Source organism: Punica granatum, chromosome 2 (genome assembly GCF_007655135.1).
Source record: "Punica granatum isolate Tunisia-2019 chromosome 2, ASM765513v2, whole genome shotgun sequence".
Taxonomy (NCBI): Eukaryota; Viridiplantae; Streptophyta; class Magnoliopsida; order Myrtales; family Lythraceae; genus Punica; species Punica granatum.
In genome coordinates this window covers 42,186,523-42,207,127 of record NC_045128.1, presented here as the reverse complement: position 1 = coordinate 42,207,127, position 20,605 = coordinate 42,186,523, and the positions used below count along the sequence as shown (strand labels likewise).

The 20,605-nt window shown below is 36.5% G+C and overlaps 2 protein-coding genes across 2 annotated transcripts; one reads left to right on the top strand and one right to left on the bottom strand.

Annotated features, from left to right (window-relative positions):
* Positions 1 to 7,937: 7,937 nt before the first annotated feature.
* Positions 7,938 to 9,582, bottom strand: LOC116197978 (1-aminocyclopropane-1-carboxylate oxidase). Its single transcript, XM_031528268.1, has 4 exons — positions 9,374 to 9,582; positions 9,027 to 9,253; positions 8,574 to 8,907; positions 7,938 to 8,453 (listed from the first exon to the last, which is right to left on the bottom strand). Exons 1-4 carry the CDS (start codon positions 9,476 to 9,478, stop codon positions 8,160 to 8,162), a joined length of 960 nt encoding a protein of 319 aa, XP_031384128.1. The 5' UTR covers positions 9,479 to 9,582; the 3' UTR covers positions 7,938 to 8,159.
* A 7,556-nt stretch (positions 9,583 to 17,138) lies between these two features.
* Positions 17,139 to 20,375, top strand: LOC116197444 (vacuolar protein 8-like). The gene is made up of 2 exons (XM_031527595.1): positions 17,139 to 19,099; positions 19,938 to 20,375. Exon 1 carries the CDS (start codon positions 17,350 to 17,352, stop codon positions 19,066 to 19,068), a length of 1,719 nt encoding a protein of 572 aa, XP_031383455.1. The 5' UTR covers positions 17,139 to 17,349; the 3' UTR covers positions 19,069 to 19,099; positions 19,938 to 20,375.
* Positions 20,376 to 20,605: the final 230 nt, after the last annotated feature.

The window sequence follows — 20,605 nt, the reverse complement described above, 5'->3', positions numbered from 1 at the left end:
AGAGGTAAAACTCTCGCACTATGAATTTTCTGTATTCACAAGGATTCAAACTCGAAACTTTATTTAAGCTGAACAAGCATCAAATCACATGAACCGATCGAGGTTGGTTAAATCATAAATTTTTTTGCCTTATAGGGAAATCCCCATTCCCTTATTCCTTTTCCTTTTTTTTTTCTTTTTCTGGTTAGATTAGAAAAAAAAATGCCAGAGTCTTTAATAAGTTAACACACCCCTCCCATTCATATATAGAAGTTCCTTTTGCTGGGTTTGTGTATTTCTCATCATAGCATTCTCAATGTAGAAATAAGCATAAATTCAGCATATTATATACATATTAGAAAATTTCATATATATTTTTTTCTAGTTTCAAAGAAACCTGATAAAAGGAATTGAAAAAACTAAATAAAAGGTCAAGCAAAATTTCAACGACGAGGTTCGGGGAGAAATTGGGATAGAAAATACTAATTAATTGATCAAGTGAAGAATAATTTTTCTTGGATTTGATTCTCGAAGTTAAGAAAAAGGGAGTGGGAATGAAAAAAAATTCTAAATTCCATTTATTCCTCTCTAATCAAAACAAATCCTAGCTAGTTAACAGAAGAGACTTACTTCATCTTAGCATGGCATCATTAATAGTCTCAATTAGGCTTTGACAACAAGGTAATTTATTGTCACTCAATATGCAATATAAACAATTAAGGATATTTCTACCCAAAAAAGAAATAATTAAGGATATTTTGGCATCATTGATAATCTCGATTAGGCTTTGACAATAAGGTAAGTTATCCTCATTGCCCGACGCATGCACTAGGGATCATCTCAGCTGTTTTTTTTTTCTTTTAATAAGTTGGGATCATCTCAGCTGTGGACATGAATTACAAGCAAACGAATTTGCATTGTGTGGAAGGAAGAATACATGGTGAAAATATATATATATATATATATATATAAAGCAAACGTACTAATAGAAAACCATAAGTTTAGCCCTATAGCTACTTTGCCCTCTTCGCGTTTAAGATGAATTCTAACGTAACATGCATACCTGTATTTTAAATTATGATCGGCTTTAAATTCGAATATATATATATATATATAGTAAATGGCTTGCTTGCTCTTTAGAGTTTAGACCACAAAAATAATTGTTCTCTTTATTGATAGAGGCTGACGAATTAATGGACCGAAAACTGGAAAACGTACTGAATGATGGAAAGTTAGCTCCAAACAGAGAAAAATAAAAATAATTAGGGCTTTGCCTGCCTGCTGCCTGCATCGTCATCACCATCAGAGTTACATATAACAAGTTGAAGTTGTGTGTGGGAATGGATTGGAGGATGGGTGAAAGCATATGCAATATATGCATGCATGCATGTGTAAATCTCAGAGAGAAGACAGAGAGAGAGAGAGAGGTATTAAATGGTGTGGACAAATGCACTCAAGTGCATCCAACTGCCACAAATTAAAACAAAAACGGGAAGCTGGGCCTCTTAATTCTTCATTCAGACGACGTTTTTCAAAAATTCAAGTCAAAAAAAGAAAAATTGTGACCCTGTCTGTCAAAGGGGCTCAGTAAATTTGAAGTCATCATTGGAGCCCCTTCTTTGTATTGTCACCCTCACCATAAAATTGATGATGCCCCCAACCCAACCCTAGTGGTCCACTTCTTTTATTATTACCGATGAAAGATATGCAAATTAGTTTATTTTATTTTATTTTGATATTCGGAAGTCCGACAGATCCTGACTAATCTAGAATTGTATGGTTATCATAATCTAATAATCAATAAATGCATATACATATATATGTATATTCATGTATATGAATTTGAATATATATATAGGAAGTCTTGAGTTCGATCGAGATATGGGAAAAGGATCTTGGCCTGCCTAGGTTATTTTCGAAGGTTAGGTTATTTAGCTAGTCTTACTTAGCTCCGGAGTCTAGAACTCACAGAGAGGAGCGAAGGGGTATCAATAATACCTTAAGAGATATTAATCCTTTGTTTCCATTTTGATCAGAGATCTTTCCAAATTAGGTGTTCCGTTGATTAATTTGAATTGGAGTTTGTATATTCGTGCTATGCAGAGAATTATACATTTTGCTAGATATTATTTATTAATTTTCATTGTCAAAGTAATAATAACGAAAATATATAATATAATATTTTTTGCTGGGTAAAGAATATATAATATAATTACGAATGTGAGAATTTACACTTCAGAAATAGAAACATTTTGTTTGGTATAAATAAGTGATCATTTTTAAAGTAAATAAATAAATAAATAATATTAAATTAAATAATAAAAAAAACGTGAACGTGTTTTGCAACTTAATATGTAGATTTCCTTTTCCCCTTCTAGCCGATGTATAAGAGTATAATGGATTTTAGAGTGTTTTTAGAAGAATTAGAGAAAAACGAAAAAAATTTAATGGCCAATTTTATCCTTATTATTTTTTCTTTTCTCAAATTGGATTTGAAAGTTTTAAGATAAAATCGGAAACAAAAGTGAGGCCAAAGCCTTCCTTTGACTTAACTAGAGGCATGCGCCCGACTACGATCATTAAAATAGATATTACTTCTATTTATTCATTTGTTATTAATTTAAAAAAGTAATATAGACAATTATACTATTTCTTAGTAATTTTTAATTTCAATTACAATATAATGAAAATAAATAGAATTATTATTGTAAAATAGAAAATAAATAAATTGCCAAGTACATATATATTTACATATATTTGGCCTGGGAAGGAAAAATCAGGAACGTCGACCAAAGAGAGAGAGAGAGGAGACAGGACAGAAAAAGAAATGGTGATGTGAGAGTAAGAAAGAGGAAATAGCGGATAATTTTAGAGAGTATAGTGTTAATATTAATCCGAAACTAATAATTCTTATTAATTGAATTATAATTAGTGTTAGCAATTTAGGAAAGAGAAAGTGAGACAAAATACTCTCTTTGTAATAGTATAGATATAGTATAGACAATTGTTGCGAGAGACCTAATTTTGAGCTTTGCTCTTCTATGTATCATTTACATATGTATATGTATATATATATATATGTATGTATTTGATGGGTAGTTAGGAAGACACTTGGTTGAGCAACCTTGAATTTTGGTGGACATTTAGCACTTGAAAATTATAACACTGGAGTCGCCTGTCCAAGAGTGCTGCAATTATATCAAGATTGTGGATTTCCCCTAATTGTGTTGTCGGTATAAGTGAGACCTTGTATTTGTCGTGGACAAGCGAAAATGAAGAATCAAAGATGAATGTCATGGAGTTGATCAGCACAACAGAGTTGCCAATAAGACGATTCCTTTTCTTTTTTTTCTCCTCTAATCGGAAGTGTCTGGATTTCGTCTGACTCATTTCTCAAGTCTCGAAAATTCTCTACAACGATGAGGACAAATAAACTGTACTAATTGACCTAATAGATGGATTCAAGGAGGTTCGAATTTGAGATGAGATGGTTATTATACTTTTTTTTTAACCATCAGAAACCAAACTCCTCGAAATTAAGAAGTTTGTCGTTTTCTGATCTTTCCAAATGTGAACGAAGAAATAGGAGCTTAATTGAACGCATGATGCAAAAAACATTGAATTCCGGTTCGGTGGGGTATGTTTAGAGAAAACTGCTATGTTGTAATTCTAGCATGGGCCCGACACTATTTCACATCTCATCAAAGATACCTATATAGGACAAAACAAAAACAAAATCATCAAAGGTCTACAGCTAAAAACTGAAGAATATCTAAAAGTATTTGACAAAAACATATAAAATTAAATAAAAGGTCGACGAAAATAGAGAAGTGGATAATATAACTGCTGCATGAAAAAAAAAATCAAGGAACATCACTTATTCACAGTCGGGTCATTCTGGATCATATTTATTATTTACATGTATTTTTATTGGATATTACTCAATTAAGAGGCTTATAGTGTGTTTAATTTTAGAGTTGAATTTTGATTTTAATTAGGTTGTAATGATTGTGTTGTTGAATTACGAGAAAATGTGTGAAAAAATAATGAATAGTTAAGAAGATTTAGTATTAAAAATTGTATGTGGATTTATTTATGGGACTCGCCTTTTTTACTTTGAAGAGTTGATTTTTGTTGCGCAGTGAATAGAGTTAAAATTAGAGTTAAAATCTTAAAATTTGATTGTGAAACCAAACCGAGTATTAGTAATTCGGGATCAGATGGCCACTTTTGCGAACTAAGTGCGCATACCGACAGTACAGATGATAGATTAGATTAGAATGGCCACTTTTGCAATTTGAGGCCCATCTTCGTTGGGGCCGAGGGAGGCGTGTGCGGTTTGGAATTGGTTCAAGGTCCAATCAATTTCTAAGCTATAATTAACTAATAATAATATAATAGTTGATTCTTAGTCAGAAAATTAATAAGAACACATACAACAAAAAATAAGTTTCTCGAGAGTAATAATTAACGAAGAAGCTGAAATGGCCCCCCAAAAAAAAAAAGTCGGAAAAGACAAAGTTTCCGATCAACCAAAGGCACTTTTTTTTTGCTTGGATCTTCTTCCTATTACATCTTTTCGCCACTAAGCTAACAATAGAAAGTGAAAAAGTGGCTGAGATTTGATTATCTCCCTGACTTACTTATAATAAATTCTTTAAAGTACTCAATTATAGTTTGCTCCACTTTCGACACAATCGACACCGACCTGAAAGCGACTAATACATAACTCGTACGGTTTGTGTATCAATTGATACGCTCTAAAGATGCACATATATATATATATATTATCATCTAAATATATTATAATTGTTTTTTGTTTAATGATAAAGGGTATGTTGTTGTAATGTCGAGATATAATATTTATATGCATATTTTCTGGGTACCCACCATGTTATATATACGGGTAGGTTAATATTCTTAATATGATTTGAAATCTCTCGTTCAAAACCAAAATTAGGAAGAAAGAACTTTTTCTCTCTCTTTTTGGTGTGAATCACTTATATCTAAAAGTCCAATAATCGTTGCTAATTTTTAATTCGAACTGAATCAACCAAACTAAACTAACTCGATAAATCCTTTCTCATTCGTTCATTCGTTACAATATGCAGCTTGTTTCTCACCAAAATGAAAGCTAAATTCTCTTGAAAACAACAAATGAATTAACACCTATATATAACTATTATATGTTTCATTTTCAATAAATTTGTGATCATTTTTTTTTATGAATTATTTGTGATAATTTCGTGATCATTATATGCGGAAACAATTGCTCCAAATAATCTGATGACCTTGACCCCCTGGCAGAACAACCAACAAATGTAATATACATACTTGATTCCATATATTTTCCGACGATTATTTTGCTTTAAATAAATGACCACAACACACACACATATATATGTGTGTGTGTGTGTGTGTATGTGGCCCTGCCGCCCATAGTGAGCTAAGGTAGCTAGTGAGCACCAGGTCAGTGAGTGGATATTATAAGGATATAATATGTGTGGTGGAGCTAGGGAGAAGGGGACGAAGCTCTTGTTTCCTCGAGGGTCGACACAACCAACTCCTCATGGTGCCAATTGCCATGTGATGATTCCCTTTGTTCCTCCTCTCTCTTCTCTATTGGGATAAAATTAATACATACATGCACAATTATACATATGTACGTATATTATATCCTCCACGTGCAAGTGGCAGATAATATCAGATTTTTCAAGGGGGGATCAAAAGATAATGTCGAGATTTATGAAATCCAAGAAGAAACATATGCAATTCTTTAATAATTTCTGTATAATCTATAATTACATTAACATCAAAAGTCTATACTAAATGCAGTAAGGATCTCTTCCCCGATATACAAACATTATATAATATTGTTTTTCTAGTTTAATTCACCGCTCCGAGCAGCTTTATATTGTGTTAAACCGGCAATCGGATTTGATAACGAAGTAATATACGCATATATTTAACTTGATTCATAGATGCTGCAGAATATTTTCTCAATGTATGACATAAAGAGAGAGTGATCTGTGCCGCAACGTATGGATAGTTGCCTTGACTTTCTGATTTTAGTAGAGTAGAGAATTCAATGCCACTTAATATTTTCTTCTCATTTTGGTGGTCCTTTTGTTTTTTTCTGGATAATGGTCATTTTGTTGTTCAATCGTAACCATTTTATTTAGTTGTGTTCATTTTCTCTTTGGTGTGAAATTTCTAACCTGAACTGAAAAGGATCAGGTCATGCAAGATCAATATGCATGTGTGTGTGTTTTTTTTTTATTTTTATACCATGCACCGCCTATAGGATCCAATTTTCCACGAGCGGCTTCTATAATTGCGACACTTGTCATTTTCCATCCCAAAAACTAACACCTTTAAGTTAATTTTATCTTTATAATTAAACTTTCAAAAATTACCATATGTTGAACATTGATTTTCTATAATAATTACAACTTACATCAGAAATGATCGCAAACGATGTGTAAATTATATATAATTATTTTCTAAACTTCCTTGCACATTCCTTATCCTATTCCCTAATATTATCTAAGATCCATGGTTTTTCAATTCGAGAATTAGACAGATATTCATGTTGATGGGATCAATGATGATTTCATTAATAATGATGAAATGATTGAAGATGATGCAACAAATAATAATACGTACTGTGGTAATGCGATGTTAATGATTCTCATACTAGATGGAAGATGCTGAGTCACAAAGTGAAAGAATATAATCTTTACTTTAACATCTCCAAGTAGCAATTTGTTTATAAGGTTTCACAAGAAGCGGGAAAAAAATTAAGAAGAATCTCATATCTCTAACTAAATTAAATAGATATCATGAAGGACTTCTTGAAAGATTATATATAATTCAACTACTAAGAAAATTTAAATTAAAACACAAAATAAAAAAGTGTAAATTTTGTGACTTGTGTACACCATTTTTTTGCCATTGTCCAGCAGAGCAGTAGCCCCTTATTGGGTCTTTTGCTAGCTTGAGATATTGAATACCCATGAAGTTTAAAAAACATCACAGGAAAGGAGAGGGAACATACAAATAATTTTTAAAAAACTGTTACATATTGTTTAGGGTTATTTCTCTCCATGAGTTGTAATTATTATAGAAAGTCAATGTTCTATTTATGCTAATTTCTTAAAATTTAATTACAAAGATAAAACTAATTTGAAAACTAATGGTGTTAGTTCTAGATATGGAAAATAACACCCGTCACAATTATAGAAGCAGCTTGTGAAAAATTGATTTTTATAGGCGGTGAACGTTATAAAAATATGTATTTTTTTTATTTATATATAAATTGAATAATCCCCACATGTAAGAAAGGACTTGGGAGTGGCAGTAACCCTCTTAAAATCTTAAGGAAATTTATATATAATTTTTAAAAAAATTTGAGAAAATTTCTTATACTCGCCTTCCTAATTCATAAAAATTATCATACTCTTTGCCTCCTCTAGGACCTTACTCCCCTAAATCCAAATCCTGGGCGCGTAAATGCCCACTTGTGTCCAATAATTCATAGGTCACTACCATGGTATGATTTGAACAAGTTTGTCTGTGTGTGTATAGAGCTGTCATTCTCCTATGCGGGGGTCGATTCTTAACATTAAAAATTAAGCACAGATATTGAAATCTCCAACCCTATCCTAGCCTATCATATATATATATACACCCTACATTATTTGGAGAGTGAAACATTCCTAATAAGTTGCAAACTTTAATGTTACAAGCTTTTCTGTAGTGGACTTTTAAATTATTTTCCGAGAATGACACTTAATCTGTAGGACAGCTCCTTATTGAATGCGATTTTTTATTATTGAAATTTTTTATTTCTAAGTGAGTTGATTTGACTCGACTCGATTTAGATTAATTAGATTATGTTGGAATTTTGGATACCGAGTTGCACATTAAAAAAAATTATAGGAAAATGGATATCAAAGTAATAATAATGAATTTTTATTAATTTATTGATCATATACGTATATACTAAATGTAATGCCACACGTCAAACTCCTGTCATTTCCATCTACGTACAGATCAATACCTTCGAACCAAAGGGACCCTTTTTTTTAAACCTTAACGAGTATATATTTAATTAATGAACGCAAGTTAAATAATTGTAATCCTCCTCTTCGTTGGACTAGAAGTGCTGATCTTCATAATTATGCAGTGGCAATCGGACCCAAGTTGATGGTTGCTCCAACAGCTTTCATGGCTTCAAACCTTGGCTCCTTTGCCTGGAACTTGAGCGCTGCGTAGAGCTTCATGTAGTCCTCGAACACGAACTTTGGGTAGACCTCGTTGGCCTCCTCTGCCTCTTTCTCCACCAATGCCGGAGCTGGGTATATAACCGCATCGCTCCCAGGGTTGTAGAACGAGGCTACGGACATCCTGTTCCCGTCAGTCTGTGCCACCACCCGGTGCAGCACACTCTTGTACCTTCCATTGGTGATCACCTGATGATCAACCATAATTAGTTATATATATTTTGAAATAATACTTACAATCTTCGATGTCTGATATTACGAGATCAAACTATGGTAAAAAAGCAATATTGAAATATTTTCTTTAATTACCTCGAGCTGGTCTCCGAGATTGACGACAATGGAGTGGCGCATGGGTGGAACATCAACCCACTTTCCGTCCTTAAGGAGCTGGAGGCCACTGACCTTATCATCCTGGAAGAGAAGGATGATACCGCCGGCATCGGTGTGGGCTCTGAGTCCCTTGATCAGGTCGGGCTTAGGGCACGGCGGGTAGTTGCCAACCTTAGTGCCAAAGGTTGGACCCCTCGAACCATAGAATGCCTGCTTTAGGTACCCTTTCTGCAATCCCAGGTTCTCACACAACAGGTCCAACAGCTCCTCGGCCAGCTTCTCCAGCTTCAGTGCGAACTCCTTCATAGCTTTTCTGCAAACATCAATGCCGCCGGGCGCGCCACTTTAATACACCAAACTTCATGTACGTACTTACGTAATATATATGTCGATATATGATTCATGTACTTTGTAAAACAAAATAATAATGACCTGTACTCGTCCTCGAGATCTGGGATCTCGGAGATGTTCGACTCGGGGAGGTGGCGAACGAAGAAGGTGCTCTCCCAGTCCATGTCGGTAACCTCATTCTGGACAGCCTCTAGGCCCTTGCTTGCCACCAACTCCCTGAACCTTTGCTCCATGCACTTTCTGTAGTGGCCCTTCGTCAGGCTTTCCACCGCATCCATCAGTTCATGGGATATCCCATGATTAACAATCTGATCAACAGATCATAATTTCACAAACACCGATCAATATTCGAACGACGCGTTACACGTAAATAAAATATAATCTATAATATATCGGTTGATTAAGAAGCTAGCTCATAAGGTACGTACCTCGAAGAAACCCCAGTTCTCGCATGCATCTTTGATCTTCTCCATGGTAATGGCTCTCTTCTCACCATTGAGGTTCTCCATGTTAATGACTGGGAAGCACTCCATTCTCTTTCTCACAAATTAAGGATGATCAAATTAATTTCAATCCTCTCAATAAGCAAATATGACTCTATATGGTATAAGCTGCTTTGTTTCCTATGGAAGAAGGTGGATGGGCTTGGTCTGGTATTTATAGGGAGAGTTCAAAGGAGAGGATTATGGCTTATTAGGTCTTGACTACTGTTGTATGACTTGACAATATGTTAGGCTCAGAAAAAGAATATTATTATGTGGCTGCTTTATTATTATTATTATTATTTATTTTTTTGTCCTTTGGGCATATATTATGCCTGCTAACTTTATGCAAAGAGATTGTTACGAATATCTCCCGATAAAATTTAATCAGATACTGCATATAGAAAAAAAAAATAGACTGTCCACGATACGAAGAACGAATTTATTACTTCCAAGTGATGTTTAAAGTTTTCATAGTGAGGTCACTGTTCCTTGATCGACCGTCTCTCTCACTATTTTATATAGTGGACGTGGATCCAACCTAGATGGCTGGTCTTTCATATATTCTTCTTCTTCTTTTTCCTTTTTATTTCTGGCATTTTCATTTTGTGGATTTTTCTCCTTTATTTAAGAAAAAGAAGACTTTGACCAGAAGCCAAGTCGGCTTAATTGCGACCTTCCATGGATGCGCAATTACTCCTGTTCCCAGAGATGCTCCATATTATTCTTAGCAGGAAATTTCCCCGACGTTGCATTTTCACCCGTCCCTTTCATTTTTCCAACCTTATGTGAGCCATTTCCCCTTCATAATATAAATATTCATATATATATATATATATAAAAATAATGTACAAATATGAAAAAATATATATATATAATACTGTACACATATATCTTTATCCTGTGTGATCAGTATGGCGTGTAGGCACACCTATATTCAGTTAGTACCTCGGATAATTTAGAAAGTCAAGATGATTAGGTCGGATCGAAAGTTGGCTTGTTGAGGAAAGGCAAGTACCTTAATTAGCAAATTAATTAATTATTTCGAGTATATAATTTAAATATTTTCATTTGATAAAATTATGATCCTAAAATAGCAGGGTTATGACGCCGAAGTTGACATCGTACATTGTTAATTCATTCCAAATTTCCATCATCTCAATTTGATAAAATTTTGCACATGTGATATCTCTTGATCCGTGTGAAATTTGATATCGAATTCCTAGACCTCGATTTAAATGATTACAGCTCCTTATTGGTTGAATGACTCGAGATTTTCAAAGTCTAATCTCCCCTCATTAAATTTGTGTTTTGCGGAATTTATTTAATATGGATCTAAGAGAAATGTTTTACCTGAAATTTCAGGTGATTGTGGTTGAAAACATGGACACATGGTTTAACTCATCCACCTTACCTTAATTTGGATGGTACGAGCTAACCGAAAAGGTTTGAAAAGAATCTAATCACGCCCGTCGCAAAAATTGAATCATAATTTAGAGAGATGGACCACGTGTACCAGTCCTCAATCACGAGTTAGTTAAGCAGCTTACAATGTTGATACGTAATTTTTCGGGTGAGATAATGTTGAGAGTTATGGAAAATTTAAGAAGGATTTAGTGGATTTATAATAGATTGGGTGTCACAATCAATAAGAGCAATCTTTTCGATTAGAGATGAGTCCAATTACATATAGGCTCAGTTGGATATTTTACATGGTATCATAGTGGGTTAGCGCCAATCACACCAAAACTTGAGGCTAGTTTAGTGCTTTTTTTGGATTGTTGGCTCACACCATGCCAAGACTGATGTCTCTTTGTGTTGGCCCGAGTGCGATCCAGTCTAATTTTGAGGCAGCCAAGAGTGAGTTTCATGTATTATTTAGGTTCGAGTATGGAACTCACGGTTAGTTTAATGTTTTTGAGTTGAAAATGAATTCAATCGCTTATAAGTTCAGTTGCATATTTTATAGATAATGAGGCATCTTTATCCTATTAGTTGAGACTATTTTTTATTCAAATATTGAAATGATTCTAATCATAACATACTTTTATTGTGTTTTTTTTTTGGGGGGGAAAAACGGGGCAAAACCTCAATCAGAAAATTATCTAAGAGAATAGTGGGATGTGGAGATCTAAAAATATCGTCGGAAGAACATGCACGTAATTTCATCCCCTGAAAATTTGAATCTCTCGTGCTTGGTAACCCACCTTATAATTTTCCCATAAATGATGATGCTCGGTGCTCCTGATAAGTCGGGAGTGGCATTGTCACTTTTGGATCATCTCTTCACACGTGCGATAATAAATGCATGCGTAATAATCTGTAGGCATCTACTAAGGGAAAGAATCACCTAATGCTGTAGTACGATAATACATACTAAGCTCAGGACATCGAATTAATCAAGTCCCTGTGTTCAGACTTGGGATTGACGAGACGACCCATGCGGTATATATATGATGAGTAGACGGTAATAACAAATTGAAGAAGGATGGGAAAGCAAGAAAGACGACGAACTCGTTCTTAATGACATTATTTTCGAGATTCTATGTATGGACAACAATAATGCTTCTCGAAACCGAAAAAAAAACAACAACAATGCTTTTCAAGTGGTACAAGCGAATCATAAAACTACAAGAAGGATGAATTTCTGGGCACGTCTATGCCTTTAGGGGGACCATAAAGACATATGAACTATGAAATGAATTATTAAAATTTTGGGACCCTTGCCAGTAATAATGATTACGACAACAGTAGGAAAAAGCAGAGGATGTACCTTACCCGAAGGAGGAAGAGTTTAGTTCACCCAAATAAAAACAAAAGAGGAAGAGTTAAAAGTATATCGCTTAGAATCTATATGGATTGGTTTGGATAATTTGATGTATATTTTCTTTAAGTAAAATTATAGATTCGCGTCTTATGAATGAAAAAATTTACGAATGATAGAGTTTTATTATTTGGAGTAGTCCCTCATATTTAAATCTGAATTAGCTGGATTCAATGGGTCATGAGACTTTGATTTTAAGCAATATACTTTAAGCTAATCTGATTTTAAGCTAATCTGAATTAGCTGAATATCAGGTGATACTTGGCCGAAAGAAGAAGGAAGAAAAAAAAAGTAGCTCCGGCCATTCAAAAGAGGCAAAGTTTGAGTCACTTCCAACTACATGTCGACCATTTTCTCCAACAACATCCCCTATTCCCCCTTCCCCTTTTTTCTCTGGCCACAACCTTTTACTTCAAACTCCGCCATGAGTATCACAGTTAAATGACGAAACCGGAATATTGATTCGCTAGCCAGTAGTACGTACCTGCACTTCACTCTTCAACAATCGGACAAGAATAACGTGAGTAAACCCGCTTCTATGTTCTTGGAATTACGCTCGATAATGTTGTGGTGGACCTGCGCCGCGCACATGGATTGACTTATTCTTATCAATTTTTATGCAAAGTCTTCATGCTTCTCGCAATGAACGACGCCAAATAATGCGGAGGACATTCATCAAATTTGAGAATGCAAATTAAAGGGGGTATTCTGATAAGATCGTAAATCCTTTCAGAAGTGCCTCCAGCACGACACATGTGCACTGTTCCCATGCGCACATAAAGACATATATATGTATGCATACGTATTCATGTATAATGTATATGCAACTTTATCGATTTGGATCCACTAATGGAACATGGCCGTGGCCACATATGTCGATTCGAAGTACATGTTCAACACAAATCATTTCATGCGAGGAACCAAACTCAACTCAACAATGTTATATTGGAATTCAATTCTGGTTTCTTCTTTTGATCAAACTTAGGACCAATACATACATAGAGTTTTCTCAATAATCATTTGTAATTTGAATTGTGTGTGGAAAGAGGCTATCCACATTCTTAAACAAATGAAGGTTCGCGCGCGTATATATTGATGTTTTAGGCGAACGTGCATAAATAAAATTCGTGCCTAGTACACATTGTCAAGATGTCGATTCTTCTGCTGTTAGAGTCATATATATATATATATATATATATATAAAACACTAAATCATCCAAAATTTGTATACAATCAATCAATCAATGGTCGGTAATGTGCGAACGCATGCATTCCACAAGGTTAAAATTTGTCTTCTGCACTAATATATTTTCGGATGTTGAATTCAGCAACAAATGAAATTTGCATATCCATTAATTATTTCTTATATATTAATATAAAGACAACTTAAATGTTCAACAATTAATACGCGCATGCACCGTTATTAATTATTATTTATTTGATTATACTGAGTTTTAAGTCTCCTTTATAATTGAAAAAGAAAAAATTTGCATTTCTTTATTAGTTTTGGATAAGAATATGCTAATTCAAATGCAATCTTGAGCTGCTTAAGCACACCCCTCTCTTTGTTCAGCTCCATCTCTTATTAGGTTTTTTTTTAAAAAAAAATTAAGAGTTTATCTTGTACACGTAGTTTTTTTTTCCTCCCCCAGAGTTTATCTCCTAGTTGAACAATTATTTCTACGGTTCTACCTTTCCAAGCAAAGTATAATGTGGAGAAAAATCAAGAGAGGAGGCAGTGAAAATCTGATAGCATATTGGAGATTTTCCTTTTCTTTCTTCCTTTTTTTTAAATGCAAAACGGATGGACGATTGTTTCATTGAGAAAATAAGTTTCTTTTTCTCTTTCAAGAAATTAGAAAAAAGAAAATGAAGACCAGTCAAAGCTGGACCATACGGCTGAATGAAAACTATTTCCAACCAATAACACGAAATATTTCCAGCCATTAACAATTTTACCTCTTTTTTTTGTTTTTTGTGGTCAGCATGTTCCTTCGAGTTCTAATCAATCTAGTATATATTTGAACTTTTTTTTTTCTAATTGGATTTTTCTCCAAATTAAACTCTAATATTTACAAAAAAATTTAAAAAAGAAGAAGAAGAGAAAATAGAGAGAAGAAAACCCTGATTTGGGCACTGGCATATGGGCCTATCTGAGGTTCCAATCCGCTGTCGATTCATTCAGCAGGATGTATGGGCTCGAGTCGAGGACAAAGTACCCTTCAATATAATGGGGGACCAATTAATTGCATTTGCGGTTTATTTTGGATATATCCCTACTCGCATAGAGTGTAATTTTAAATATGTCTAAATAAAGCCGAATTAAAAAAAAAAAAGAGCAAATATTGTACAATACATGATCAGCTAATTATGTCGGCATGGGCAAACAGCAAAATACATGCATCCATGCAGTGTCCTTCGAGCCCAAAAATAAATATAACCGAATCAGTAAGATTCATATGAAACAAAATATGTATACATCTCGGAAAGTAATTTCATTTAATTGGACCAACTGCGCTCGTACCACGTGCCGAGTTGAGCTAGTTATCTCAATCTGAACTATATTCACGACGATATTGGGGGTTGGGAACTTGGCACCTAGCGTGGGGAAATTGAACGACTTATTTTGACCAAATTTAATCGTAAGGTTATCTTGTGAAGAGGAAAAGAAAAAAATGTTCAGAAACATTATTTCAATGAGGAAAAATTCTATGATGCGTTCGCTTTGAATGTATGTATAATACATGTATATATATTCAATGGATGAGATTTAATCTTGAAGTTTCAAAAGTGAAAATTCAAAAAATTTCAATGGTTGAAATTTTGAAAGTATAGTACGTATACCTGCAATTGCATTGCATGTATTGGAGACCAATCCGAAAATGTACGTTTGATAAAATGACTAGGAAGCTCTGTGAATAGGAATAGACATTTCACGAGGGTAATAGTGTGCAAACATATGTTTTTCCGCGTTGAGTATTCATCACGGCAGCTAATATCCTTTTCTCCAAATAAATGAAATTTACGAACGATTCCTTTCTTAAATCAAGAGAATATCTATGGGGTTGTTAGAAATGGAGTTGAGTTTAACTTAACTCAATTCCAACTATATATACATATATATATTTAATTGGGTTATAATAATAAGGTGGATGAAGAAAATAAAAAAAAATTGTATTGTTAAATTATGGAAAAAGTAACGAATAATTGAAAGAATTTACTATTAAAAATTGAATTGAATGGTAGTTAAGATAAAAGAATTTGAAGAAAAAAAAAATAATAATTGTGTTGTTAAATTGAAGATAAGTAGAGTTAAAGTGAAATACAGTAAAAAAAATACTTTAAAATCAAACAGAGCTTAAATATTTATTATTTTTCAAAAAGAAATAAAGAAAATCCTCGTTATTTATGGTCCTCATTTATGTCTGTGTGGATAAGAATGTGCCAAAAATATATATAACTTGAGAACACATATTTGTTCCTTATGTGCTCCTTCCATTTTACCAATTGGTGTCGATGAATAATAACAACGTGACCATTATTAGTACATAGAAATATCACTAGTAGATCGATAGAGGTCAAAACAAATAATTCCCAAGAAATAAGCAATTTGTTCTAAAAGAAATTAAATTAATATTTGAACTTTCAAAGGGTTTTTTCATGGTGCTCTTTTTTTCTTTTGGAAAAAAAAAAGAGGAATAAAAGGGAAAGAAAATCAGTCAACTCTATCATAGCTGCCCCGTACGGCTGCATTAAAAATATTTCCAATCATTAATACAAAATTTTTGCTTCCTAATTTGACTCTGATTGGGAGTTTGGAAATTTGCCCAATATTATATGTCATTAATCTTCAGCAGTAACAAAAAAAGAAAAAGAACAAAAAAACACGGGTCTTCCTAACAAGTATTGTTAATTGCACGTGTTACATTTTATTTTCAAGGAATACCAGAATAATTGACTTTGACCACTTATGAAAAATAAAATAGAACTGAAAAACATGGGTGATGTTACGACGTCTCTATCTTGTTTAGAGGGACAAGATCTTTTGATAAGCAAAAAGAGGGGCCACGTCTCTCGGTTTTTTCAGGTTTAATCCAATGTGTTAAAATTAAATACACATGCATGTCGTCAGAGACAAATTCGTTCACGGTATAAACCTGTTGATGGGATCCTGGAGATTCCAATAAGTTCAATGATAACTTGCCTTAAACGCGAATTCCACGGTGAGAATGTTGTTGAGACCAAGTACTTTTTGCGTGTCGACTGACTCAAGGAATCTGAAAAGTCTACAAAATATGACTATTCTGTCAACGCAAGACCGAGATGCGACTTTAACCGTGGATTTTTAATGTTATGAGCAGGTCGTCGAATGCAACAACTAAAAGACTTCTTTAGATGCATATTAAATTTGTACTTGGATGAGCGGCTGTACATATTTTACAGTTAACGATGTTCACCGCTCATCAAAAGGGAAGTTGGATGTCAAGACATTCGTAAAGAACCCAGAGATCCCAGAAGAGCAACAGGCCATGGGCTGTCATCGAATAGAAAATTTTCTCGTGGGCCCTGTGATATGGGCACGAGCAGGAGGTCAGTTTGCTGGGCTATGCATCTTGGGCCAGCTATATATTGGAGTGGACTGTAAATCTAATGCAACTTAATAGCTGGGCCTCTGTCTTTCATTGGATCAAAGGGCCTTTATGCTTTTACTAAGAAGGTGCGAAGAGCATGGAAGATGTTCCTTTTTGGGCCTTTGTTGGGCTCAAAATTTCTTCGGTCGGCCCACCCAATTTGTCTTCTCGTGATGCATTCTGGTCGCCGGTTGGGCCTCAGATTCGCCGGCATCCAACTCCATCGGAGACCATCTCTCTCTCTCTCTCTCTCTCGTCCTGAAGTCTTCTTTCACACACTTCCACGAGATCCTCGGGAGCTTCGATTCTCTCTCTCTCTCTCTCTCCAGTCCCCCCGGGCCTTCCCTCTCTTTCCTTTGTTCACTTCAGTCACAAAGAAACCGACCCCACCACAATCCATTTCCATCTTCTACGGTCATGCGTTCACCTTGACAGTTGACCCTTCTCTCTGCTGGGTGCTGGTCCCAATGCACTCCTCTTCCGCCGCGTCCACGGCCGGCACCGGGCAGGCCCAGGCCGTCCTCGACCAGATTAACAGCCTCCTCTCCCTCCTCCTCCTCTCCTCCCTTGACCTCCGCTTGTTCACCGGCCGATGGCAGCTCCTACGTTCCAAGCTCGCATCTCTGCACTCCCTCCTCGCTTCTCTCTCTTCTTCCTCCCACTGGGCTGATAACCCTCTCCTCCTCCACACTCTCCTCCCCAACCTCCTCTCCACCCTTCACCGGCTCAAGTCTCTCCTTGACCAGTGTGCGGATCCTTCCTTCAATGGCGGGAAGCTCCGCATGCAGAGCGACCTTGACATGGTCTCCACTTCTCTAGCCAACCACCTCCACGACCTGGATTTGCTCCTCAGATCCGGCGTCCTCCACCGCCAGTCAGCCGCCATCGTTCTGTCCCAACCCCGCCCCGACTCAGACAAAGAAGACGTCCAGCTCTTCATCAGAGACATTTTCACTCGCCTCCAGATTGGAGGGATCGAATTCAAGAAGAAGGCTCTCGAGTCTCTTCTCCAGCTTCTCTCGGACGATGAGAAATCAGTTAGTTTAGTAGCGAGAGAAGGCAACATTGCGTACCTCATCCAACTGCTCGATCTCCATCACTGTCCTTCAATTTCTGAACAAGCCGTCGCAGCGGTCTCATTTCTGGCTTCGGCAAACGACGAGACGAGGAAGCATGTCCTTGAAGGAGGAGGATTGGGCCCTCTGCTTAGAGTACTCGAGACCGCTCCGATTCCGCTCAAGGAGAAAGCGGCGAGTGCGGTGGAATCGATCACAGCAGATAAAGAAAGCACATGGGCGATTTCTACAAACGGTGGGATATCAGTTCTCATCGAAGCGTGCAGGTCGGGCTCACCAGCAGCGCAATCTCATTCCGCTGGGGCGATTAGGAATGTGGCTTGTGTGGAGGACATGAGAGCCTGTTTGGCCGAGGAAGGAGCTGTTCCTGTGCTCGTTCAGTTACTGAGCTCGAGCGCCACCGCCGTGCAGGAAAAGGCGGCAAGTGCTCTATCGATTTTGGCCGAATCTGGTGGATATTTCAGGGCTCTGATACTGCAAGAGAGGGGATTGCATAAATTAATGCGTTTAATGAACGATTTGTCGAGTTCCGATGCTATATACAGCGCCCTCCGTGCGATTAGCTCGCTTTCCACTGTCGATTCGGCGGTTAAGTTTCTATCATCTTCGACGGCGTTCATAGTCCAAATCGGTGAGCTGATCAAGCACGGGAACTCTAATCTGCAGCACCTCTCAGCTTCGCTGCTTGCTAAATTGTTCGTTAGCGACGGGAACAAAAGAGCCATTTCTAGCTGTATGTACTCGTTGGTGAAGTTGATGGAGTGTCCGAAGCCGGTGGGGCTGCAGGACTCCGCGGCGCAGGCACTGGAGGCGCTGCTGTCCGTGCGGTCAAACAAGAAGGAGCTGGTGAGGGATGAGAAGAGCTTGATGAGGCTAGTCCAGATGTTGGACCCGAAGAACGATTCGGCGCCAAAGAAGCTCCCGGTGGCCGTAGTGGCAGTCGTCCTTGCCTCTGGGAGCCAGGGCTGCAGGCAGAGGCTCCTGGCCGCAGGTGCCAACCTGCACCTGCAGGATCTGGCGGAGATGGAGGTAGCCGGCGCGAGGAGGGCGGCGCAGAAGCTTGCCGGGAGTAGAATAAGGACCATTTTCAGCAGGAACCGGAAGGAATAGCAGCCAGGGGAACCAACGGCGGCGGCCACCGGTAATGCTGTGTGTTTCTGTGCGTACGTGTGTTTATTTTTTTTTTTAAATTACTGAGGTTAATTTTTTCACGAGTTTCTAAATAATATTTTTATTAACGTATTAATGCAAATTTCATATTTTAAATTTTAATTAATAATATACTGTATTAATACAATTATTAAATAAACAACTTTGGGAAATGAACTGATTCATTAGCCATGGCGGTTCACTTGGCGCGGGAAATCAACTGTTTCATTTTAGCGCCTTTTCGGGGAGGACTTATTAGTCATTTTGGAAAAAGAGTGGGGCCCTTTTGGGTAATTGCAACTTATTATGCCGGGGGGCGCAGGTTTTGTGCTGTAATCCTGCGGGACTGCCATATTCATCCAAAAAACCTGCGGGACTGCCTGTTAGGAAATCATCTCGTTTCTGTAAAAACATTAGCGATAAAATAGGAATAATGAATGATGAAACCACCACTTATTGTTATTATTAGCCCACTCCAATTTGGCGGGTCCCCTTCCAATACGCTATTATGTTAATGTTGTCCTTGACGAGCGATACCTCGGAGTTATCTTGCTAGCTCAGCGAAGCGTAAGCGTTGATTGATTTAGCATTGTTCCAAGTAACCATGGACCAGGGCCAGATTCAAACTGACTAGCATTGTGTTGAAGTTGATGATTTTATACGTAACATAATCTGTAATTTCTGGCTGACCTTCTGATGGAATAAAGCTTAAGGTGGAAACACACCTTTTTCAATCCCAATATTGCCGTCTTTTGTTGAATTCTCAATGAAGAGTAAGGACTTTAAGGTGTATTGGTCCTGACAATCTGTGTCTCCTATTTTTAAAACAGTACCCCACTGAGGATTTTCTGATGAAGGATTATATCAAAGGAAACTTCGTACATCGTCTCCTTCGAATCTTTTCATCTTCTTCGATGTCTTTTCTTCACTATTATTATTTGAATGATGACGGCGACGACGACGACGACAGCACCATCCTTCACGACAAAAAGGTTGGTTGGATGCGTTTTTTAGGGAGTATGTATCCTTGTCTGTGAGCCTTTCTCTTTTCTTTTCCTGCATTCATTTTGTAATTGTTCCTGGAATCGCTATCCAGAAATTCTTTCCTGAAACAGATGTTCAACGACATGTCTCCTCCCGATCCATCACAAAAGCTTGTTAGTACAAACTAATTGATGTGAATCCAGCAGTGGTAGTTGGTTTGGTATGAAGATATCTTTGTATATCTATCCTGAGATTAAATAATTCATCGTTGTTTGTCTCCTTAAGCTTCCGAGTCCCGGCATATTTTTACCTAGTTTGAGATTTGATGATTCAATCTTCGTGACATTATTTTTCTATTTCGCCTTCTGGGTGCCGTGGGTAGCTGGTTCTGCTATACACACAGCTGAACGAACTTATTTTATAGGCTTCTTAAATTGTAAGTGTTATCGTTGGAGCCTATCCTAGACATCACTTCCAAAACAAAAGAATTTTCCACACAGTAAAAGACTATTAT

Excerpts from the sequence above, each read along its gene's own strand:
- LOC116197978 (XM_031528268.1), bottom strand. The coding sequence starts at position 9,478 with ATGGAGTGCTTCCCAGTCATTAACATGGAGAACCTCAATGGTGAGAAG. Across the intron at positions 8,908-9,026 it reads GATCTCGAGGACGAGTACAG|AAAAGCTATGAAGGAGTTCG; the intron begins GTCATTATTATT and ends TGATGTTTGCAG. Across the intron at positions 8,454-8,573 it reads ATCTCGGAGACCAGCTCGAG|GTGATCACCAATGGAAGGTA; the intron begins GTAATTAAAGAA and ends GTTGATCATCAG.
- LOC116197444 (XM_031527595.1), top strand. The coding sequence starts at position 17,350 with ATGCACTCCTCTTCCGCCGCGTCCACGGCCGGCACCGGGCAGGCCCAG.